The sequence below is a fragment of the Atractosteus spatula genome (genome assembly GCF_055471065.1).
Source record: "Atractosteus spatula isolate fAtrSpa1 chromosome 10 unlocalized genomic scaffold, fAtrSpa1.hap1 SUPER_10_unloc_1, whole genome shotgun sequence".
Classification (NCBI taxonomy): Eukaryota; Metazoa; Chordata; class Actinopteri; order Semionotiformes; family Lepisosteidae; genus Atractosteus; species Atractosteus spatula.
In genome coordinates, this window is record NW_028296612.1 from 899,625 (window position 1) to 920,730 (window position 21,106).

General features: G+C 46.2%; 1 protein-coding gene across 1 annotated transcript; it reads left to right on the forward strand.

Moving 5' to 3' along the window:
* Positions 1 to 1,734: 1,734 nt before the first annotated feature.
* On the forward strand, positions 1,735 to 19,931 carry LOC148813339 (uncharacterized). Its single transcript, XM_088907964.1, has 17 exons — positions 1,735 to 2,002; positions 5,726 to 5,778; positions 5,943 to 6,278; positions 6,688 to 6,966; positions 7,356 to 7,458; positions 7,855 to 7,940; positions 10,830 to 10,928; positions 11,072 to 11,168; positions 11,931 to 12,144; positions 12,581 to 12,792; positions 13,165 to 13,296; positions 14,754 to 14,813; positions 17,622 to 17,674; positions 17,815 to 18,147; positions 18,486 to 18,764; positions 19,071 to 19,351; positions 19,677 to 19,931. Exons 2-16 carry the CDS (start codon positions 5,736 to 5,738, stop codon positions 19,295 to 19,297), a joined length of 2,553 nt encoding a protein of 850 aa, XP_088764090.1. The 5' UTR covers positions 1,735 to 2,002; positions 5,726 to 5,735; the 3' UTR covers positions 19,298 to 19,351; positions 19,677 to 19,931.
* The last annotated feature ends 1,175 nt before the right edge of the window (positions 19,932 to 21,106 follow it).

Genomic DNA, 21,106 nt, shown 5'->3' on the forward strand with positions numbered 1-21,106 from the left:
CCGCTCTCTGGACACGGCGCTCTCAGAAATTGTCTGAAATTGTGATCTTTTCCTGTGAGTGAATTAGGTGTACTTCATTTATTAATTATTGACACTTTCTCTCTCTCGTGTGCAATAAAAAGAACAGGGAACGCAGGACCGGCCCTTGGTTTAGGCGAACTTGGGAACACGCGAAGGTTTATTCCGGTGCTGATAAGAGCAGAAAAGAAACTCGACGATTCGGCTGCGGAGGGTTCTCCGGGCGCCTTATCAGCTGACTGTCCCCTCTCTCCCTCACGCCTGAAGAAGGCTCCCGCAGCCGAACACATGGGCGGACTGGCGCACTCTGGCTGCCGTCGCATCATCCAGGTGGGGCTGCACACGGGTGGGGCTGGAGGGGAGTCCCCATGACCTGGAAAGAGCTCGGAGTGGAGGATCCAGCAAGGCGCTATATAAGTGTGAGCAATTTTTCTTTTTTTCCTCTTCCTTTGCAGCCTACGCCTGCTGCTACAAACACGTTGGTTTCAGTTTGATCCCATGCAACCACAGGACGGAAGACAAGCCCGATTTTCTCGCAGACAGGTAGACTGCTGGAGCTGTTTTACTCCATGTTAGCAGGGTAACATTTCTTGTTTTTATTTTTAATGTTAAAATACGTTACCTTAGTAAAAAGGGGTGCTTCTTGCTCTTGTTTGTAAGGTGTCTATTGTTACCACCCCGGCGTCCCGGTCAAGCCTTAGAAGGAGGCATAGACCACGCTAAATCAGCTAACCTATCGGTTCGCTTATTTTCCGACACACCCTCTCCTCTCAATGTGTTTAAGCACAGTTTGCCTCAGTGTTGGGTTAACCTGTCGAGCGTTTCTCCCGGTTAGTGTTTCTTCACTCCTCATGATAAAAAGATTGACACTCTCACGCCCCCTAGTGGCTACGAAAGCTTATTAGCGCCACGGAGAAAAAAATCTCGTTTAGACGAGAAATGCATTACATTGAAACACAATAGTTCATCTGTGAACAGTATTGCCAACTTCGATATACATATATTGCGTTACATTTGTAATAATATTGTCCCGTGCAAAGTTGCACTGACTTTAACAACAGAACAATATCGTTACACTCCTCTTTTAAGGGAAAAAATAATGTAAAGGAGCACGTGTTCTGTCCCCAATTTCTGTTTCTGCCTTGTGATTTTCATGTTTTCTAATGGAGTTTAAGTAATAACTGCATTTCATTAACATTACATCACATCACTTTGCTAGCCCTATAGAGTCATCTAGCGCAGATCAGATTATTAGCCCTATACAATTTATTGCATGAGGATTTGTCTTTTCGCAAAGTCGTCAGAGCGCAGGGTCTGCCATTGTACAGCGCCCCTGGAGTAGTTGGGGTTAAGGGCCTTGCTCAGGGGCCCAACGGAGTAGGATTCCTCTGCCAATTGCGGGATTCGAACCGGCAAACAGAGCCACCACTCCGCTCTAAACTCATGGCGACAGCTAAATTTGAACACCCGACCTTAGTGTTACAAGTTAGTGACGTAAACCATTATGCCACCAATACAGTCAACCTTCCACCTTATAAGCACTGCAGATGGGAGACGCATAAGACAATTCTGTATTGTGACTGTGATATCTGCCAGTCTTAATACCAGATTAAGTAATAAATAAATGTCTTCCATATACCATTTTGGAAAAACGTCACGTAATATCAAGTTTGAGCGACTGGGTTCGTATGACGTGAGGTCACATCTGGCGTCTTCCCGGAAGCGAAGGACATCAGGTCGCCGTCGTGTTAAGTAACTGGCGGCGCAGCGGTTGAGCTCAACACGTTTTGCGCCGAAAGTGTTGGATATATGTCGTCTAACTACATAAGATAAAAATGTTCTATCGCTTACCCCAGACCCCAAAAGAAAATAGAGAAACGAATGAGTTTTAGGTTACCTCACACTCATTTTGAAAATTACTTTCACTTTCGGCTGAACGTAACCTCCACTGACGCATCGAGCGCTTGATTCGGGGGGATCAAAGGTAAAGCGTTTTCCTTTCTCTTGTACCGCGGTGAAGTTGGCTCATTTCGGAACGTCAATACCGTTTTTAATAAATGTCCTAGGTATATGGAAAAGCTTGCGTTGTGATTTGTGAGTCTCAGAGAGGTTTGTTTTCAGAGCCTTCACTTCGGCTACTTCGACAGGAAGTTATGAATTACAGTAACACACAGGCCTGCGGAGTTTCTAGAGATCTCTGACTCCTCACAGTGTGAATTTCGACAGCACTGCTCTCTCTGAGCCACTGGGGTTAGAAACTACAGTAACACACAGACCTGCAGGGTTTCTAGAGATCTCTGAATCCTCACAGTGTGAATATCAACAGCACTGCTCTCTCTGAGCCACTGGGGTCAGAAACTACAGTAACACACAGAACTGCGGGGTTTAAAGAGATCTCTGAATCCTCACAGTGTGAATATCAACAGCACTGCTCTCTCTGAGCCACTGGGGTCAGAAACTACAGTAACACACAGAACTGCGGGGTTTAAAGAGATCTCTGAATCCTCACAGTGTGAATATCAACAGCACTGCTCTCTCTGAGCCACTGGGGTTAGAAACTACAGTAACACACAGACCTGCGGGGTTTATAGAGATCTCTGAATCCTCACAGTGTGAATATCAACAGCACTGCTCTCTCTGAGCCACTGGGGTTAGAAACTACAGTAACACACAGACCTGCAGGGTTTATAGAGATCTCTGAATCCTCACAGTGTGAATATCAACAGCACTGCTCTCTCTGAGCCACTAGGGTTAGAAACTACAGTAACACACAGGCCTGCAGAGTTTCTAGAGATCTCTGACTCCTCACAGTGTGAATTTTGACAGCACTGCTCTCTCTGAGCCACTGGGGTTAGAAACTACAGTGACACACAGACCTGCGGGGTTTATAGAGATCTCTGAATCCTCACAGTGTGGATATCAACAGCACTGCTCTCTCTGAGCCACTGGGGTTAGAAACTACAGTAACACACAGGCCTGCAGGGTTTATAAAGATCTCTGAATCCTCACATTGTGAATATCAACAGCACTGATCTCTCTTCTAGGTCTGCACACAGCCTCTACATACTTGTTTGCTACATAGATACAAGAATCGTAGTGAATATGGCTGCATCTGTGTTAAAAGCCGAAATTACTGTTCTATGTGTTTTTTAATTGGGGAGTGCTAAGGATCTTGCTCCCAGCCTGGTAGTATCCCTGTATCTCCCGGCTTGTCTTGTAGTGGAGTTCTTCATCACAGAGTTTGTTCAGATCTTCTATTTGAGGCCTCTTTGTCTTTTTGAACTGGTTTGATCCCGGTGCAGTTCAGTGAGGTTCAGGACTGTGCTGGCTGTGCAGGTGTGTTTGTTGGACTGGGGCAGGAGACAGGCTGGCTGCACTCCCAGTTTGCAGTGAAGGTGATGATGGATATTCCCCAGAACCCCTCACACTGGGCCAGGGCACCTGGGTAGACCACAGAACAGCTCCAGAATAAACTCATGAGCCCAGAGAGACGAGATAGGTTTCCCGGAAACTTTATTTAGAGAGTGGAATACAAAGTGAATTCATTCTGAAAAATCTGAAAGTCTTCCTCCTGTCCACTGCTGTCCGCCATGACACCTGGAAAATAGAGAGAGACAAGTTCAGGGTCAACCGTTGTCGTTCTGAGTGCGGTTTTCTGTCCCCGGTTTTTTAAACATCACATTCCAGAAACCTTTAACTGTCCCAGATGGGGACACCCGCCTTGCAGGCAGGGATCACACAGCATAAACCCCTTAACAAATTTGTTCATTATCCTACATGTACGTCTTATTATATATATATAAAGCCCGGTGGCTTTTGAATTAGCTTCATCTCGATAATCGCAAGATTTAAGACCTGATTATGTCCTCATGAAAAAAAAAATCAACTTTAAACTTTATGAGCCATCGCTGAAATAAAGGATTCAATAACAGAGCCACACAGGCTGCATTTGTAAGCCGCATTTTTAACAGCGTGAAGTCCCTCGCTAGAGCTGTGTTCTTAGGACAGGAAACTGGAAACTCCCCTCTGTGAGACGGGTTTATTTCTACTCTGCTTGTTCTTTCATTTTTTCCTCTAACATCGTAAGCTGATGGTGGATGTGCTTGTTTTTTAAAGGGGTTGGTAAATATGTGCTAAGTCTTGAAACCAGAAATTGGAGATAAAAGTAGGTTTATTCGTGGTTGTCCGAGTTGAGGGTGTGGTTTATTATCGTTCCAAAGCTCAGTGCGACTCAGTGGATGGGTATTAAAAGTCCTTCTTAAATCGTGAGCTGATGGTGGATGAGCTCGTTTTTTTGAAGGATAGGAATGAGTAGATTAGGAAAAAGGATTGGAAAAATATCAGAGTGTTTGGATAGCCTGGTGAGCACTGCTGGCTCAGTCATCAAGAAGGGAAAGCTGTTTCACACCACCCAGACCGTGCCTGGAAAAGGCTGTTGCTCAAAACGCAGCCTCTGAACAAGGAACAAGTTGTGAGTGTAACGTAGCGGTTCCGCGCGGGCTCGTGCCCTCCGCCACCTGTTCCATCCCGCAACACCTGGGGCGCGAACCCGGGTCTCCGGCGTAACGCAACAGGGCACCAACCGCGTGAGCTAAGGAGACCTCCCTCAGCCCAGGCAGCTGAGGACCCTGCTACGCGTAGTGAGGGCGCTGACGTCACCACACCAGCTCCGCTACATGAGCAATACCGCTGAGAGTAGTCACTCTGACAGACCTGAGGAGCTCAGGGGCTCAGAGTGGAGTCAAGGTGCGTCAGTCGACGATATCCAGAACTCTCTCGGCATAACGCCGGTCAGTATGAGAGGGTTGTAAGAAAAAAGCTATTGCTCAGAAAGAACCGTCTTACAGTCTCTCTGGAGCTTGCAACACAAGCGTGATTGAGCTAGGATTTGGGAAAAGGGTCTGCAGCTGGATGAGACCAAGATAGAGCTTTTTGGACCCAAATTCAAAGAGCTGTGTGTGACACTAGGCTGACACAGCCCATGTCCCTGCAGTGATGCGTGACAGAGGCAGCATCGTGCACTGGGGGGGACTGTTTCAGTCTGCTGAGGATCCAACGCTTGGGAGCAGGTCGGTGATGCCACATTCAGGGCTGGAGCAGCATGGGTGTGTGGCTCAAGAAAGACAAGCTGAATGTCCTCGAGTGGACCAGTCAATAAAAGTCAAAGTCCCCACCTCAACCCCAGCCAGAATCTGTGGTCCTCAGGTGCTGTCCCATAACCGTGAGTGAGCATCACTCCTAACCAGTGTGCTGAGCTCGTACACACCTCCTGTGCCCTGAGAGACTGTGTGTGGGGTCTGAATACATCTGCAAGCACTAGATTTCAGTTTTTGACTTTTCGATATTTGGCAGCAGATAACGGGTTATTCTGTTTGCCATCCCCGTACTGAGTGGAAAAAGATGTGCGAGTATATTTTGTAATCCAGCAACTTTTGTAAATGTTTAAAGGGTTTGGATACCTTTGCATGGCACTGTAGATGAAAATAAACGTGTGCATGTTTACCTGGCTGTTCCAGTGTTGAAAGAACTCATTGAACATTATTATGACATCCATTTTTATTTGTAGAATTTACTCCTTGTTGCTAGATCCTGGTGTCTTTTCATCATTTTACAAATAACTTTCTCTCTCTCTTTTCCTAACTTATTATTTAAACCAACTGGGACACTGGTTTTCTTTTTAGCTTTAATTTCCTCACTCATGTTGCAGGTCTCTCATCATGATGGTCCTGGTTGTTGTCCTGACGGTGTTTTGCTCTCAAGGTAAGAGATCAGAGTTGTCGTTTCGGTCTCCTGTTAAGAAATGCTGTCCACAAGCAGTTACAGTCACGTCCAGAGAGCTGTGTCTCACTGTTGTGTTTTTTAAGGGAGCTGATGTCTGACTTGTGTTGCTGAGTGTCTCTCTGTCTCTGTCCTCTGTCTCCCAGTGTCCTCTGCTCTTCTCTCTGTGACTGGGCTCTATGGGGACACAGTCACTCTGCCCTGTGATGGGAGCTCCTACAGACACATTCCTGAGGAGAATAAGATTATACAGTGGGAGACTGCCAATCACCCTGTGGTGGATTTCTACAGAGGACAAATCCAAACTTACTCTGAATTCGATAACAGAGCTGAGCTGTCCAGAGAGAGGATCAGAGATGGGGATTTCTCCTTGATCCTTCATAATGTGAAATTCTCAGATGAAGATACCTACGAGTGTCGATTTGTGGATGAAAACAGCTACAGGAAATTCCTCGGAGATGTGAAGCTCACATCAGTTATAGGTAATCTCCTTTTCCTTCCTTGTGATCCAAGCAGTTTGAGGGAATCGGTTCTGTAAGAGGAAGATCCCTACAGCTGTTTTTCCTCTTTTATATTTGGGCATATCTGATTTTTCTTCTACACTTCTTTTATCCCAAACCTCAGAAAAGGGTTGTTGCTAAATTTTAGCTCATTATAATGGCCGGGGCTCGACTCAGACAATGTCGGGTTACGTTGCTGAATTCTCTGTTCAGGAGAGACTGATCATTTGTCAGTGCACGAGGAGAACATCAGTCTCTCCTGTGGAGACCCCCTCAGTGTCCCTCTGCACACAGCAGGCTGTTGAGCTGTGGTTCAGGCCTCAGGGAGGAGAGTCTCTCAGGCTGATTATTTGCTGTATGAATCAGTCTTACTCTGTACCTTGAATTTCAGCTCGTTCAGAAGTCCTCACACTGCGGTCTGGAGACAGTCTGACTCTCCCTCTCCACACTGCTGCTCATGTGGAGGTGCTGTTTGATCCTGGAGGATCTGCCCAGTCTCCCAGAGTCTTACTGAGCAGCGCAGGGCTCCCTGGCCCCGGGTACGAGCAGAGAGTGTCGGTGCAGGACGGCTCTCTGACACTGCGCTCCCTCACACCAGCTGATCAGGGCAACTACACAGTGAAGGACCTTCAGGGAAACATTATCAGCACTGCGGTCGTCACTGTGGGAGGTGAGTCTTTAGTACAGGAAAAACTATGAGTTAAACTGATCTTCACCTAAAGTAAATGTCTTCTGTCATTCAGTCTCGGTAGACAAAATCAAGCAACTGCATGAATAAAATTGACTTGAGATCAGCTGATTTTCTTCTGTAGTGTGAAACCATCTGCTGCTGTTTCAGATATGAGAGTGAGACTGTCTTGTTTTCCAGCCCCTCTCATGGCATCTCTCGGGTTCTGAGCTGCAATTAGAGATGTTTCAGGATGTGATTCTTGACAACAAGATCCGTTACTGATGTAGAAAGCTCTGTGTCTCTGACGCCGGGTGCTGGATATTTTTCATTTTGCTGTTCTAGGTTTGTTTATATTGAATTGCCTCTGTTCTTGTTTTTTTTTTTTTCAGACGCAAGGACCATGTCATGGCCTGCAATTGTTGGAATCACTGTTGCAGTGTTGGTTGTGCTGATGTGCTGTATTGGGTGTGTTAAGTGTTGTTGTGAGGACTTGTGACCACTGTCCGGTCAGCTGAAAGAGCAAGATTGTTAATAACCGTAAAGAAAACGGACACCTTGAGGAATCTGAAAAGCTCACTGATGTGTGCAGAATCAAAAGCATCTGATATTTGAGAAAAAAAAAACGGTGGGGTTACAGGCGTCTTACAAAAACGGAGCACAGACCAGTTTTACACATTTTTGTTTCTCACCATCACCTTGGGATATTTTGGACACATTTGGGTAGTTTCTGATCCAAATTCTGCTTGACGGTGCCCTCCGGGGTGGATAGGAATAAACCAGCACACAGCCCAGCAGAGACACAGCAACAGACACAAGACAGGAAACTGTCAGTGCAAGTCTGTTGTCAAATTCTCCACCTTCTTCCTGAGCCCAGCGTTCGTGCTGCAGACGAGACAAAGGGAGCTTGAGCTCATGGGAACATCTGAACATCGCTCTGAAGCTCTGGTCCGGAGCCAAGCTCAGCCTGCGGTCGGGTCAGTGCTGCACAGAGCCCTTGATCTGCTCACTGGGGTACAGTCCAGGGCTCGTTAGCTTGGATGAGCAATCAGACAGGACGTTTTAAGAAATATACTGATGGGGGAAAAAGAAGTGCAACATTTTCGGGAATGAGAATACTATAGTTATCGTAGTTAAGGTGGGGAGCTGCGTCAGCATGCGTAGGCTGCAAAGGAGCAAGACAAGAAGATAAGACAACTTTTCGGCTCACACCTGAAGAAGGCTCCACAGCCGAAACGTTGTGTTTTCTTTCTTCTCTTTTCAGCACCGGAAGAAACCTGTTACTTGCAGCCTCCTATAGTTATAGCTTGTCAATTTGTTTTAAGCCCTCTGACCAGCAGTACAGCTTGTGCAGTGAGGCATTGCAACTTGCCAATCACATGAAAGCTCGTTAGGTGCACTTTTACCCAACGAGGTCCAGGTGGAACAATGCCTGATCAGGTTACCTTTAAAAAGGCCTTAATTCAAAGCTGAGGTCACTACAAGAAAAAGGCCACACTTAGTCAGTTTGCTGTGCATTCCATAATGCCTCGAATGTCACCAGAAGCAAGGGAGAGGGCCATTGGCATGCTGCAGGCAGGCATGTCATGTGCCAGCGTTGCCAGACACTATGGAGTAAGCCGCTCCACTGTGTCCCGACTGCAGAGAAGGTTTCAGCAGACAGGCAGGACAGATGATCCGGTCATCCTCGAGTGACCACACCAGAGCAGGACCGACACATCAGACTTGTCCATCTGAGAGATCGTTTCAGATCTGCCACCCATACTGCTGCTGAAACTGCCGGCAGACACAGTGCCCGCATCAGTGACAGGACAGTGAGGCTCCATGCTGCTGGCCTTAGAGCAAAGCGACCTGTCAGAGGCCCTCTGCTCACACCTCCTAGACGTCGCACCCGACTGGCTTGGGCCAGACAGAGGCTTTGTCAAGCAAAAGAGTAGTTTATCCACACGACAGTCAGGGACCCATTGAAATAGTTGAACATGGCCAGATTAGCAGTATTAATAATCAGTGTCCTGACCACATTCCTGGCTAGATCAGAGCTTGAACAGTCTGAGGTTCACGGGTGAACAGTGCCCTCCTATATGTAAAGCACCTTCAGGTCCTTTGGAAAGGATTTCATGAGTTTATTAACTTAATTTTATTAATTTGGGAGATTATTAAACTCCCAAAATTGAATGCACAGCAGTATTGATGTAAGTCTTATTTTCCTTCGCAAATATCCAGAAGGAGGTGCGTTAGGAACATCCCTTCAGGCTGGGGGTGGTCATGTGTCCTGATACATGTCGCTCCCTCTGTTAACTCCAGACTGCGCTCCACGGTGCTGAGGGATGACCCCAGCAGGAGTCTGTGATGGTCTATGGTGTGTGCCATTCACTGACACAGTGCGAAGCTCTTTGCACTCTGTCAAGTCTGACTCCACAGCGATGGTCTTCTGCTCTCCTCTCTCAAATCCTCATTCTCCTGACTTCCTCAGATCCGCCGGTCTGTCATGATCAATACCTCCCCAGTTCCCTGCAGTGCTAATCTTGATCTGGGATTGTACATTTTACTGACAGAGTACTTAATACTGGAGAATTGGCTCCACTGTTTTTCAGGAACCAAAACACAAGTTACCAGAAGCCTAAGTGCCTCTGTTTCCTGTGGGATTTCGGGAATAACTGAAAAATTGGAGAGAGAGGGAGCAGAAGACTGCAGAGGGAATTCACAGTATTGATGTGTCTTATTTTCATTTGCACATATCTAGAAGGAAGTGTGTTAGGAACATTCCTTTGGACGTTTTTTTATGTTACACTCGGCACTGAATCGATCAGATCTGAGTGTTTTGAGTGTATCATTGCACTGATGCAACATCTCTATATGTCTTACTGGAAACATCACACACTCCAGGCTGATTATGCACTGATTAGAGATTTGTTTTTTTTAAATGATGAATTGGTTTGTGCACAGGTTAATGCCAGTCATTCACAGAGTATAAATCTGGACACCTAGGAGATTTTTTTATATTGCTCAAAGAGCTTTAAAGCACTTATATAGAAGTAATTCTGGATACAAAACTTCTGAGTGTCCCAAAATGGGAAGGTAAACAATATAATTTCTGGGATTCAAAAATATTCTTAAAAATGGTTTGCTGAATAATATGAATCGTTGCAGAAGAATCTAGACTGTATTAAATGGGACTGGGAGATATACGGTGTTGCTGAGTGTCAGTAATCAAGTGGCAGTGTTTCCAGTGTAGCTGCCAACAGATTACAAGCCATGATGCGATTTCCCCTGTAGTGTGATAAAAAATACCCATTGGATGTGTACCTATTAGGTTTTTTGTAATTTTATATGTTTTCGGTACATGTTTTCATGTCTTGTGCCCTGTGGTTGAGCTTTCATATGAATTTCATGGTTTTGTGGTTTTGCGTTGATGGGATTTTTGTCTATGGGGTGTCGCATCCACACTGATACAGTTGCTGCTGTACAAACTGTGGAAAATGTTCAGTGTTGACGGTTGGAATGAATGGATGTACGGGGCTTGTACTGAGGGGTTTGGGGCGTTTTGAAGTGTCAGATACATGTGGCTTTCAAATCTGACAAGGGTTCAAATCTGACCTTCAGCTGTCTAGAAGTTTTTTTTTATCTATGTATTTGTGAATTTTTCTTTGTATAGATTTATGTTGTGTTGTTAATTGTGAAATGTGTCTATTGGAGCCATATGAACCAGAGGGATTTTAACTCTGGGTTTGTGCAGTATTTACATTAAGTTTTCTTGTCAGTTTTGAGATTTCAGATCGGGGCTTTGACTAGGCCTGTTTATAAAAGCAGGTCAAGGTTCATGCTGCAGCTTGTCTGTGGGGGGTCTGTGGGGCCCTCGTCTCCAGGTGCGAAGGAGAGATGGGGTGTGCAGCAGATCTGCTATCGTCCAGTCTCGGGGAGGAGTGGAAAGCTGAAACCGGCAGATTCACTTGTGGCTTCGTTCAGTAGGAGTTTGTTCAGTTCCATTGCAAGTTTCGGCTTTCCAGACCTTTCCTCCTCTTCTCCCCGAGTTGGGGCTCATTCCCGCCTGCTAAATGCCCTTCTCCTCCCTGCTCCTGCTGTTCTCCTGTGCCTTATTGATCTGCAGCTTGCCCTGAGCTGTGGAATGAACCTTTACCTTTTCCTGTGGAGCCTGTACAGGCTCCCCACTGGAATGGCTTCAATACATGTGCCATGTACTGTATGTGAGTGTTATTCATTGCACACCCAAGGTACATAAAAGGTTATTGTGTGGGCAGTGGGAGTGGGAAGCAAAACTGCCCAGCCGTGTGGTTGAATCCGATACCCTGGCTTCTCTGCAGACACAGCTGCAGAAAAGTCAGGGCAGGAAGCTCTTCTTTACACAAAGGGTGGTGGGGGTGGGGAACAAGCTGCCCAGCCCTGTGGTTGAAGCAGATCCTTGGCAAAGAATCATCAATGAGCCATTAACTACCAATATCCTCTTCCTGTTGGTGGCCTTACTTTTATTCTTCAAGCGCTGTCATTGTGTTGGGTGCTGGCAGTATGAGGGAACTGTGACTGTTACAGGAGGCCATGTCCCAGTTCTGAGAGAAAGAATGTTGCTTTAATATGGAGACGTGATCAAATTCAGATTCAGAGGAGAAGAAGATGCAATAAGCCAAGTTGTAATTTTTTTATCACAAAGCAGACACTTAAAATATGTTCCAGATTATGCAATACTGCTGCTGTGATATTCCAGATACTTTTTCCCCAAACCTGAGACTGGGCAGGACAGCCTTCGTTCAAAAGAGAACTGGTGTCAGTAAGCGATAAAGGTTCTGTTTGGAACCCTTTTTGTAAAACATTTTAATTTTTCAATAAAAGGGGGGGAAAAGACACAAGGGGCTTGTTTGTCCTTTGTCTTTGAAAGACGTTCTTATTTCGGAAGCTTTGAGTCCCAGTTTTCTGATCTCTCTGTGGGAGTCTGAGAGCCGCTGTCCCTTCAGATCCAGACAGATGCTGTTCCTCGTCCCCGAGCCGAGAAGAGTCGGTCCCCTGGGAGATCTGGGCCTCGGAGCCTGTTCTGTATTCAAACCCCGGCACCCAGGGGCCAGAGACGGTCTCCCTGAAATCTCGGTGGTCTTGACCTCCGTGAAGAGAGCGGGCGTGGTCCTCTTGACCAGACACCTCTCCAGGGAACTGAGGGAGATTCCCCTGCAGGTCAGTGTGGTGGTAAGATGGATCCTGGGTTTCCGAGTGTAGTGGGATCACAGGACACCAGTCCCTCACAGGACACTCACACACTCACAATTGAAACCTGGGCCCCGGTGCTATTTATACTGACCCATGGGCATCTGGTTAGATTCCAAATGTCAGAAATAACTTAATGAACACAAACAAATGAAAGGTTTTCTGAAAACTTTATTCAGAGTTGGAAAGTCGTGATATACAAAGCACTTTCATTCCTCTCTACACTCTCACCTTCCTCACCCTGCGCTACAACACCTCCAGCCCACAGTCTTCCTCCTGTCCACTGCTGGACAAGCTTGCTCTCCTGGGCCAAAAGCTCAGCGGTCTTCCTTCTGTCCACTGCTGCACAGGCCTGCTCTCCTGGGCCAGGAGCTCAGCGGTCTTCCTCCTGTCCACCGCTTGACAGGCCTCGTCTCCTGTGCTAGGAGCTCAGTGGTCTTCCTCCTGTCCACTGCTGGACAGGCCTCCTCTCCTGGGCCAGGAGCTCAGCGGTCTTCCTCCTGTCCACTGCTGGACAGGCCTCCTCTCCTTGGCCAGGAGCTCAGCGGTCAGTGCAGCCACAGTCACCTCCTCCCAGCCTGTCCCGGGACACCATGACACCTGGAAAACAGAGAAAAGGTCAGGGTCAGGAACAGCTGGGAAACTCTGAAATGTATTTGGTGATGTGGGGTACCACCACCCAAACCAACACAAGACCAGAGACCGAGAGGCAGAGGCTATCTGGCCAGTCTGGTCCTCTAGTGAGCAGTTAAGTGACCTCATCCAGCTGCTTCCTGCAATTAAAAAATCTCCATTAAAAACTAATTGACAACATTAATAATACCATAATATCCCACAACAGCGTAATACAATAACTTAGGATTTGCAAAGGTCCCCAGTTGAAGGTGCAGCTCATATCTCCCATCCAGTTCAACACTCGGTGCTGCCGTCAGCTGCATGAAGACGGACAGTTGGTTGTGATGTTTAGTCAAACATATCGGTGGGTCACAGCCGCGTCACAGCTGAGCAGGCAGCTTTAGATCCCGGGGAGAAGAGCAGCAGCAGTCAAAAGCTGGAGTGGGTCACTGTGCTGTCTGTAGGGGGAACCCAGCTTCCTCATCAACTGGAGCTTCACCACACAAGGTACAGAAACATGTTTAGGAAAAAAAAAGAGCTTCTACAATTTTTAGATCCTCCCATGCTGCTCTTTTGCACTATCCAACATTAATATACACTGCTTTTTTTCTGCTTAACAAAATAAAAATTACAATACAAACAAGAGTACGTATAACAATTCAAGACAAAAAGATCGTCGGGGGTACATATTACTACATCAATTCAAGTTATGAAAAAAGGTTAAATAAAAATAATGTCCGCACCGCTCTCATATTTTTTGCACTTCAAAATAGTCTGCAAATACCCCCTTACGTCCATTTTAAAATGCTCAAGCAAAGGGGTCTTCCCAGACCACTTCATTTTATGTATATAATAACATGCCATTAGAATAATTCAAGGTATTACAAACGAAATTTTAATATCGTTTTCGATGGGGCTGAAACTTAACATAGCATCTTTTTTCCCTCAAAACAAATTTCACTATTGGTTTCTCTTTTATAAGTCTGCAATTTAGTCCAGAAACTTTTTACCCTGGGACATAACCAAAACAAATGCTGAATAGTTTCAGGGCAATTGTCACAAAAAAACACATATGTCATCTATATTGATTTTAAATCGCTGGGTAACAAGAGTCTTAACTGGGTAAATTCGATTAATTATTTTGTATGATAATATACACTGCTGCAACACATCCGTGGAGTGACACCAGCTGCTGTGAGAGCTTTCTGACTGGAGAGGAAGGGAGTGTGGTCAGTCTCTTGCAGGGGATCATTCGTGCTGTAGGAGTGACTGGAGGGGAAGGGGGGGTGCTCAGTGTCTTGCAGGGGGACATTCGTGCTGTAGGAGTGACTGGAGGAGAAGGGGGGGTGCTCAGTCTCTTGCAGGGGATCATTCGTGCTGTAGGAGTGACTGGAGGGGAAGGGAGTGTGGTCAGTCTCTTGCAGGGGATCATTCGTGCTGTAGGAGTGACTGGAGGGGAAGGGGGGGTGCTCAGTGTCTTGCAGGGGGTCATTCGTGCTGTAGGAGTGACTGGAGGAGAAGGGAGTGTCAGTCTCTTGCAGGGGGTTCATTCATGCTGTTGGTTGACTGAACCCTCTTCATTTCCGTAATCCGCTGTGGTCTATCTGCTGCCTGTCAGAGCCAAAAAGCAAGAGCACACAGACATATTGTAACGAATGCGGGTTCGGTGAGGACGAACACAGAGACACTCAGACTTGCGGAGTTATAAACGGCGCTGTATTTCTTTCTCCGTTATCACCTGCCAGCAGCACTGCACTCTCCCGACCAGCCGAGAGAGAGCGAGAGAGAGTTTGCCCACACTAGACAGCGAGCGAGTCCGGTGTAATCCTTGCTTCACCTCGGCTCACAAAGTCGTTCTTCCAGCTCCTGGTTTTCAAAAGCGGTTCACGGTTCTCACTCCAGAAAAAGACTACTTTTTTTTATCTGGGCTCTCCTTTCCGGTTAATTTTTTTTCCCTCTTAAAGGAAAAAGGGCATCACCCGTCTGTTCTTCACTTTTGCTCACTTGCTCAAAGGCGATTTGCGGTAAGTAACCTTTTAAAGCTGAAAAAAGGTTTGTAAAAAACTTGGTTTAAATGGGGGATGTGGTCTCGGCCCCCAAGGAAAACTAATCTATAGACACTTGGTGTGTTTTAGATATATATATACACCGGTTTTGTTTCTGCTTGTCTAAATGGAATTTAAATCCGATTTTTGAAGGAAAGGGACAGATTTTTTACAAGCTACACAGCAATCAAAAAGAAGCCACTGAGGTTTAATCCATATTAAATGTCCACAGGAAATCTCCAATCTGACTTTCGCTTCTACTGTAGTTTCTTGCCAACCCGGCGACACAGTGCAGCTCTTATCATGCTGCCCGACGGAGACGTGTTTCCTAATTAAAAGAAAATGCAGTTTTTAAACCCCGTAACGCCAGAGACCTCAGTGCACCACTCAACATCAACGTTTCCTTTATTACAATGTTTGTAATTTTTACAATAATTGTAATTTTTTACAATTGTGAATTCCCCTGGCTGTGAAGTGTCTATTAATGTATATAGTTCACTATTCTGTCTCCTTTTTTGGTGTTTAGATAGATAAGACTTTATTGATATTTATTGTTTAAATAAAAACTTAATTTTAACAAAAGGAATTCAGAACAGGAGTAAACCTTTCCTTAGTCAAAATAGCGGGGGGTGAGTCAAGTAGAGAACCACGGTTTCCTGCCTCGTTTTTTTAAAAGAATCATTGAAGAAACCCGTAAAAGTACTTTACAGGCAGGTAAAGCATGAATATCTTGACAAATGAGCCACATGAATCCCCCGAAAATAAAGAGGAGCCAGTTAGACAAACGTGCTTAGTGAAGCACAGCGATTACGCTTTTGTTTTTATAGAGAGACGAACATCGCCATTAAGTCCATACATTAAAAAAAAACCCAACGGCAAACTATGTAGGAGACATCGTTAAATTAAAGAAACAAATAAAAAAGCACACGGGCTTGAAATGGAAGTGAAATCCGTCGGTAGAGCAGTGCTCTCAGGACAGAGACATACAAACCACTCCTATTGTACCCACCCCTTAGGACACTTAACTGCAAAACACCTTTTTAAGCTTGTTCTTTCCCTCCCCTTCCTTAAGCCTTAAAGCTGATTTGGCGCGTCCTGTACCACATTGAGTGGTTAGCCTGGGGGGTATTTAATGTTTCCCTGCGGCTCCTGGGCGTGAGATTGTTAGTTCAGCACCAGTGGTGCGATGACAGAGTCACAGTGCTTTACTCCAGTACCCCAGTACCCGGCCGGTCTCTGGGCTCAGGAAGGTGAGTCGAGGTCTGTCCCGGGTGCGAAACTTCAGCGAAGGAGATTCCCATCGCTTTACACGAGTAACCAACCAGGGGTGAGGACATAGAGCCCGGCTGCCAGCCTGCTGTACCCCGGATCAGCAGATATCTCTGCAAATCCTCCCGAGGTGTTCTTCTGATTTCGTAGGTAAGAGCCGTAAACCCGAAGTAATGAGGTGCTTTTTTAAAAGGTCTGAAGTTTCGTTTACCGCTGTCACCGTTTCAGTTTAAGGATTCAGCGTGTAGTTTTGTTGTGAAGTGTGTATTCAGGGGCTGCGGGTTGTCACAGATGAAGACCGACCCTCGTTTGCGAATTGTGTCGAGTCGCTGGGTGAAAAGTGTGTTGTAGTAATATTAGAGCTCATTCTGTTGTTTAAACGTGAGGTTAGAAAATAAACTTTAGAAAGGAGCTCCTCCCCTCGGCTGTAAGTGACTGCCCCCCCCCCCACTCGGCTGTGAGTGCCGGAAGTTGCCCAGTGCTTTTATGGGAGTTGTAGTTCGTAAAGGCAGCTGTGAACAGCTGTACCCAGTTCTAAAACCCGGCTCCCCTTAAGACAAGGTTACACGTGCAATAGCAAAAAGATAAGAAGCCCTCTGTTGTTCTGCGGTAAGCAGGCTCAGCTGCACCAGCATTAAACTTATTTTACGGTGTTACGAGCGGGGAAGAGATCCGAGAGCTGTTGCTCCTCTGTCGCCGGTCAGTTCACACTTAGCCGAAATTCGTCTTTCATCAAAGCAGAGCGAGTTTAGGCAGAGCCCGGGGTCAAGAAAGCATTTTATCAAGGAGTAGCTTTCATCTGAAAGCTCTTCAGGTGAGAAGTTTATTCTGTGAAACTGTCGTATCAGTGCAGTGTTCTGGGTGAGATCACTGCGTGAAGTCTATCTGGTACTTCAGTCTGTCTCGCTGGCATTAACAGATTGTGAGAGCATGTATTATGGGCATTACGGTAATACTGCGCGGAAATCACTCCTAACCAGTGTGCTAAACTGGTAGACACCTACTGTACCCTAAAAGACTTAAAGCTGTTATTGTGGTAAAATGTCTACCAAATATTAATGTGTGGGGTCTGAATACTTCTGCAAGCACTGTATTTCGGGTTTTGACTTTACGATATTTGTCAGCAGATAACTGGTTTTATCTTTAAATGCATACTGTTTGCAGTCCAAATACTGACTGGAAAAAGATGTCTTTTGTAATCCAGCAACATTTGTAAACTTTTAAAGGGTTTGGATATTTGGGCAAGGCACTTAAAATGAAAATGGGATATGGGGAGATATGTGTGCACGTTTATCTTGCTGTTCTAGTGTGAAAGAACATATTGAAAATTATTACATCATTGTACATTTTATGTGTTCAATTCAGCTCCTTGTAGCTGGATCCTGGTGTCTTTTCATCATTTTTTACAAAGAGCTTTCTCTTCTTTTGTATTTTTCTTAACTGATTATTTCAACCACACTGGACACTGGTTTTCTTTTTAGCTTTAATTCCTTCACTCATATTGCAATCTTATTGCAGGTCCCTCATCATGATGGTCCTGGTTGTTGTCCTGACGGTGTTTTGCTCACAAGGTAAGAGATCAGAGTTGTTGTTCCCTCGCCTGTGAAGAAATGCTGTCCACAAGCAGTTACAGTTACATCCAGAGAGCTGTGTCTCACTGTTGTGTGTTTTAAGGGAGCTGAAGTCTCTCTCTGTGTCCTCTGTCTCCCAGTGTGCTCTGCTCTCCTCTCTGTGTCTGGGCTCTATGGGGACACAGTTGCTCTACCCTGTGATGGGAGCTCCTACAGACACACTCCTGAGAAGAAGAAGATTATCCAGTGGGAGACCGCCGACCGCCGTGTGCTGGAGTTCAACAGAGGACAAATCCACACTTACCCAGGGTTCGAGAACGGAGCTGAGCTGTCCAGAGAGAGGATCAGAGATGGGGATTTCTCCCTGATCCTTCATAACGTGACGTTCTCGAATGAAGATATCTACGAGTGTCGATTTGTGAATGACAAGAGCAACAGGAAATTCCTTGGAGATGTGAAGCTCACAGTTCTAGGTAATCTCATTTTCCTTCCTTGTGATTTGAGCAGTTTTCAGGGAATCGGTTGCTTACAGGACAGTGATCCATGACTCGTGTCAACAAACCAGATCTACAGTTGTTATTCCTTTTTTTAATTTTGGTGCACCAGCATCTCTAGTCTTTCTTCTAAACTTTTCATCTCAAACCCCAGATCAGGGTCATTGGTAAATTTTAGCTCATTATCCTCACAGTAGCTGGGGCTCAACTTGAATGATGTCAGGTTCGATGACTGAATTCTCTCTTCAGGTTGTAGAGAGGGAATTCTGGGACACAGCCATGTGACTGACCGGTCACTTGTCAATGTCTTCCTGTAGGACATGAGGAGAACATCCGTCTCTCCTGTGGAGACCCCCTCAGTGTCCCTCTGCGCACACAGCAGGCTGTAGAGCTGTGGTTCAGGCCTGAGGGAGGAGAGTCTCGCAGGCTGTGCTCTGTGCTCGATAGCACTGTGATCTCGGACTCTAGCAGGCTGAAGCCCTGGGTTCAAGACCAGGTGCTGAAGATCTCCAGTGTGAGAGCTGAAGATGGGGGCACTTATACAGTGAAGGACTCCCAGAGGAACCCCATCAGCACTGTCCACGTCACTGTGGGAGGTGAGTAGTGGGGCTCCAGTAGGGAACTTGCACAGTGTGACTCTTTCACGAGTGTCAGTCCCTGATGTGTGGGGTTAATAGGAGGTATTGGGTTAGGTATTGATTTCCTGACATTGAAGGATTTTTCATTACAGTACTTGAATATATTTTAACTTAAAACTCTAAATCAGTGTTGCTGTTATGAAAATATCTTCAATTTCAAGACTTAAATGTGATAAATAATGTCTCTGAGTGAGTGCAGTCTTTCTAGCTGATGAATTACTGTCTGCATCATTCTTACACTCTGCTCCTTTCCTTAAATTAAAGCTCGATCAGAAGTCCTCACCCTGCGGTCTGAAGACAGTCTGACTCTTCCTCTCCACACTGCTGCTCCAGTAGAGGTGCTGTTTGATCCTGCAGGATCTGCCCAGTCTCCCAGAGTCTTACTGAGCAGCGCAGGGCTCCCTGGCCCCGGGTACGAGCAGAGAGTGTTGGTGCAGGATGGCCCTCTGACACTGCGCTCCCTCCAGCTGATCAGGGGAGCTACACAGTGAGGGACCTTCAGGGAAACGCCATCAGCACTGTCTCCCTCACTGTCACTGTGGGAGGTGAGTCTTTAGTACAGGAGAAACTGAGTTAAACTGATCTCCACCTGAACTTACCTGCATATAAAGAAAATACTTGACTTCAGCTGTTTTAGTGCTGATTTTCTCCTGTGGTTTGAAACCAGTCACACACATCCAGTGTTTCAGCTGGTATTTCAGAAACTGGAGTTTTCCAGCTCCTCTCCTGGTGTTTCTTGGGCTCTGAGCTGGGATGTGAAACCGGGCAGCAAGAACACTGTCAGACACTGGCTGCTAGATAGTTTTTTTTTTCCTTCTTGCTGTTCTAGATTTGCTTTCTGTGTAACTGTCTCTGTTCTTGTTTTTTCAGAGATGAGGAGTGTGTCATGGGTTGGAATTATTTTAGTCATCACAGCAGCAGTGGCTGTGCTGATGAGTGCTGGACTGGGTGCTGTTGTGTGTAAGAAATGGTTGAAGATGAGAGAGGAGAGAAGCATGATACCAGTTGCATGCAACAATATTGTAACGCAACGGGGACTCAGGCCCTTGCCGCATTAGGTTGGCCCCCCACCGTCGGGGGCTCGAACCCAGGACTCCCGCGTCTCTCTGCAGCGACCCAGCCCGGTGAGCCAAAGAGAGATCTCTCTACAGCCTAGTAGCTGTAGTCCTGCTATCACAGGGAAGGGCGGTGACGTCACCTGCTCTGGTACGCCGGCTTTTACACAGTGCCTGTCGGCTGTAAGCGTTACAATATTAATATCCGTAAAGAAAATGAATTCCTTAAGGGGTCTGAAAGGCTCAGTGATGCTGTGTCCCTGCGCATGGAAGAAGACGATGGAACAGGAGGAGAGATTGTTCCAGTGCTGAAACCCCAATCTACTCCAGTTTTCCCAGTAGATCATTCTCCCAGTGTTACTCCAGGAATCCCTTCAGGCACCGTTATTGTGAAAGACCCAGAGCAGGGGACAGTCTCAGGATATCCATCTGAGGAGGAGGAAGGTGAGCTGCCTCCTCCAGATGAAGAAGGATTAGTCCTCGAGCTCAGTGGAGTGACGACCCCAGCTGCCCCTGAAGACCAGGAGCCCAGCTGCTGTGTGGAGGAGAGGCAGTCGAGTCTGGAAGAGGCTCTGCTGTTTGATGGAGGAGGTCATTGACAGCAGAGACGGAGAGAGACATGGTCAAGCCCAGGACGAGAGCTGCTGATGTCACAGTTATTTCACTTGTCAAGGTGAAGGGACTCCCAGCTCTCCTGCTGTACTGGGGATACAGACTGATCAGAGAGAGACCCCCTGGACCGACAGCTCTTCTTCACCTCCACCAGTCTGATCTTCATCCAGGGGCGACTCTCCCCACAGGAACCTCACCTTCACAAGAGGGTTCCCTCTCCTGCCTGCTCCAGAGCTGAACAAAGACCTGAAGATTTTATCTTTAGATATAACTTAAGGTGGTCGACAGGCGTCATCAAGGTTTTTCAACTCAGCCGTGCTAAATGCATGCTAAAATACAATCAGTGAATCTTCAATGACATATGAGGATGTGTTGAAAATTATGTGCTCAAAACATGCCTGTGTGTCATGATTTCTGCTGTACCTGTTGTTGTATGTGTTGTAGGAGCTCTGGAATGTCTAAGGAAATGTCAGCCTGAAAGGATAAATATCCAATCGTGGAGCAACAGTCGAAATGCTAGGAAGTACAGCAAAATGTAAATGACGAGCCAAAGACTAATATTACTGTGATTTTTGGTTAAAACAGCTTTGTTGCTAAGTTTGTATTTCAAGAAAGATAAAATAGAAGGTACCG

What these genes read in the sequence shown, in the direction of transcription:
- LOC148813339 (XM_088907964.1), top strand. Translation starts at nt 5,736, where the DNA reads ATGATGGTCCTGGTTGTTGTCCTGACGGTGTTTTGCTCTCAAG. An exon ending in CTGGAGCTTCACCACACAAG is followed by an intron (nt 13,297 to 14,753) that starts GTACAGAAACAT and finishes TCCCTCTTAAAG; the next exon opens with GAAAAAGGGCATCACCCGTC. An exon ending in TGTGAAGCTCACAGTTCTAG is followed by an intron (nt 18,148 to 18,485) that starts GTAATCTCATTT and finishes GTCTTCCTGTAG; the next exon opens with GACATGAGGAGAACATCCGT.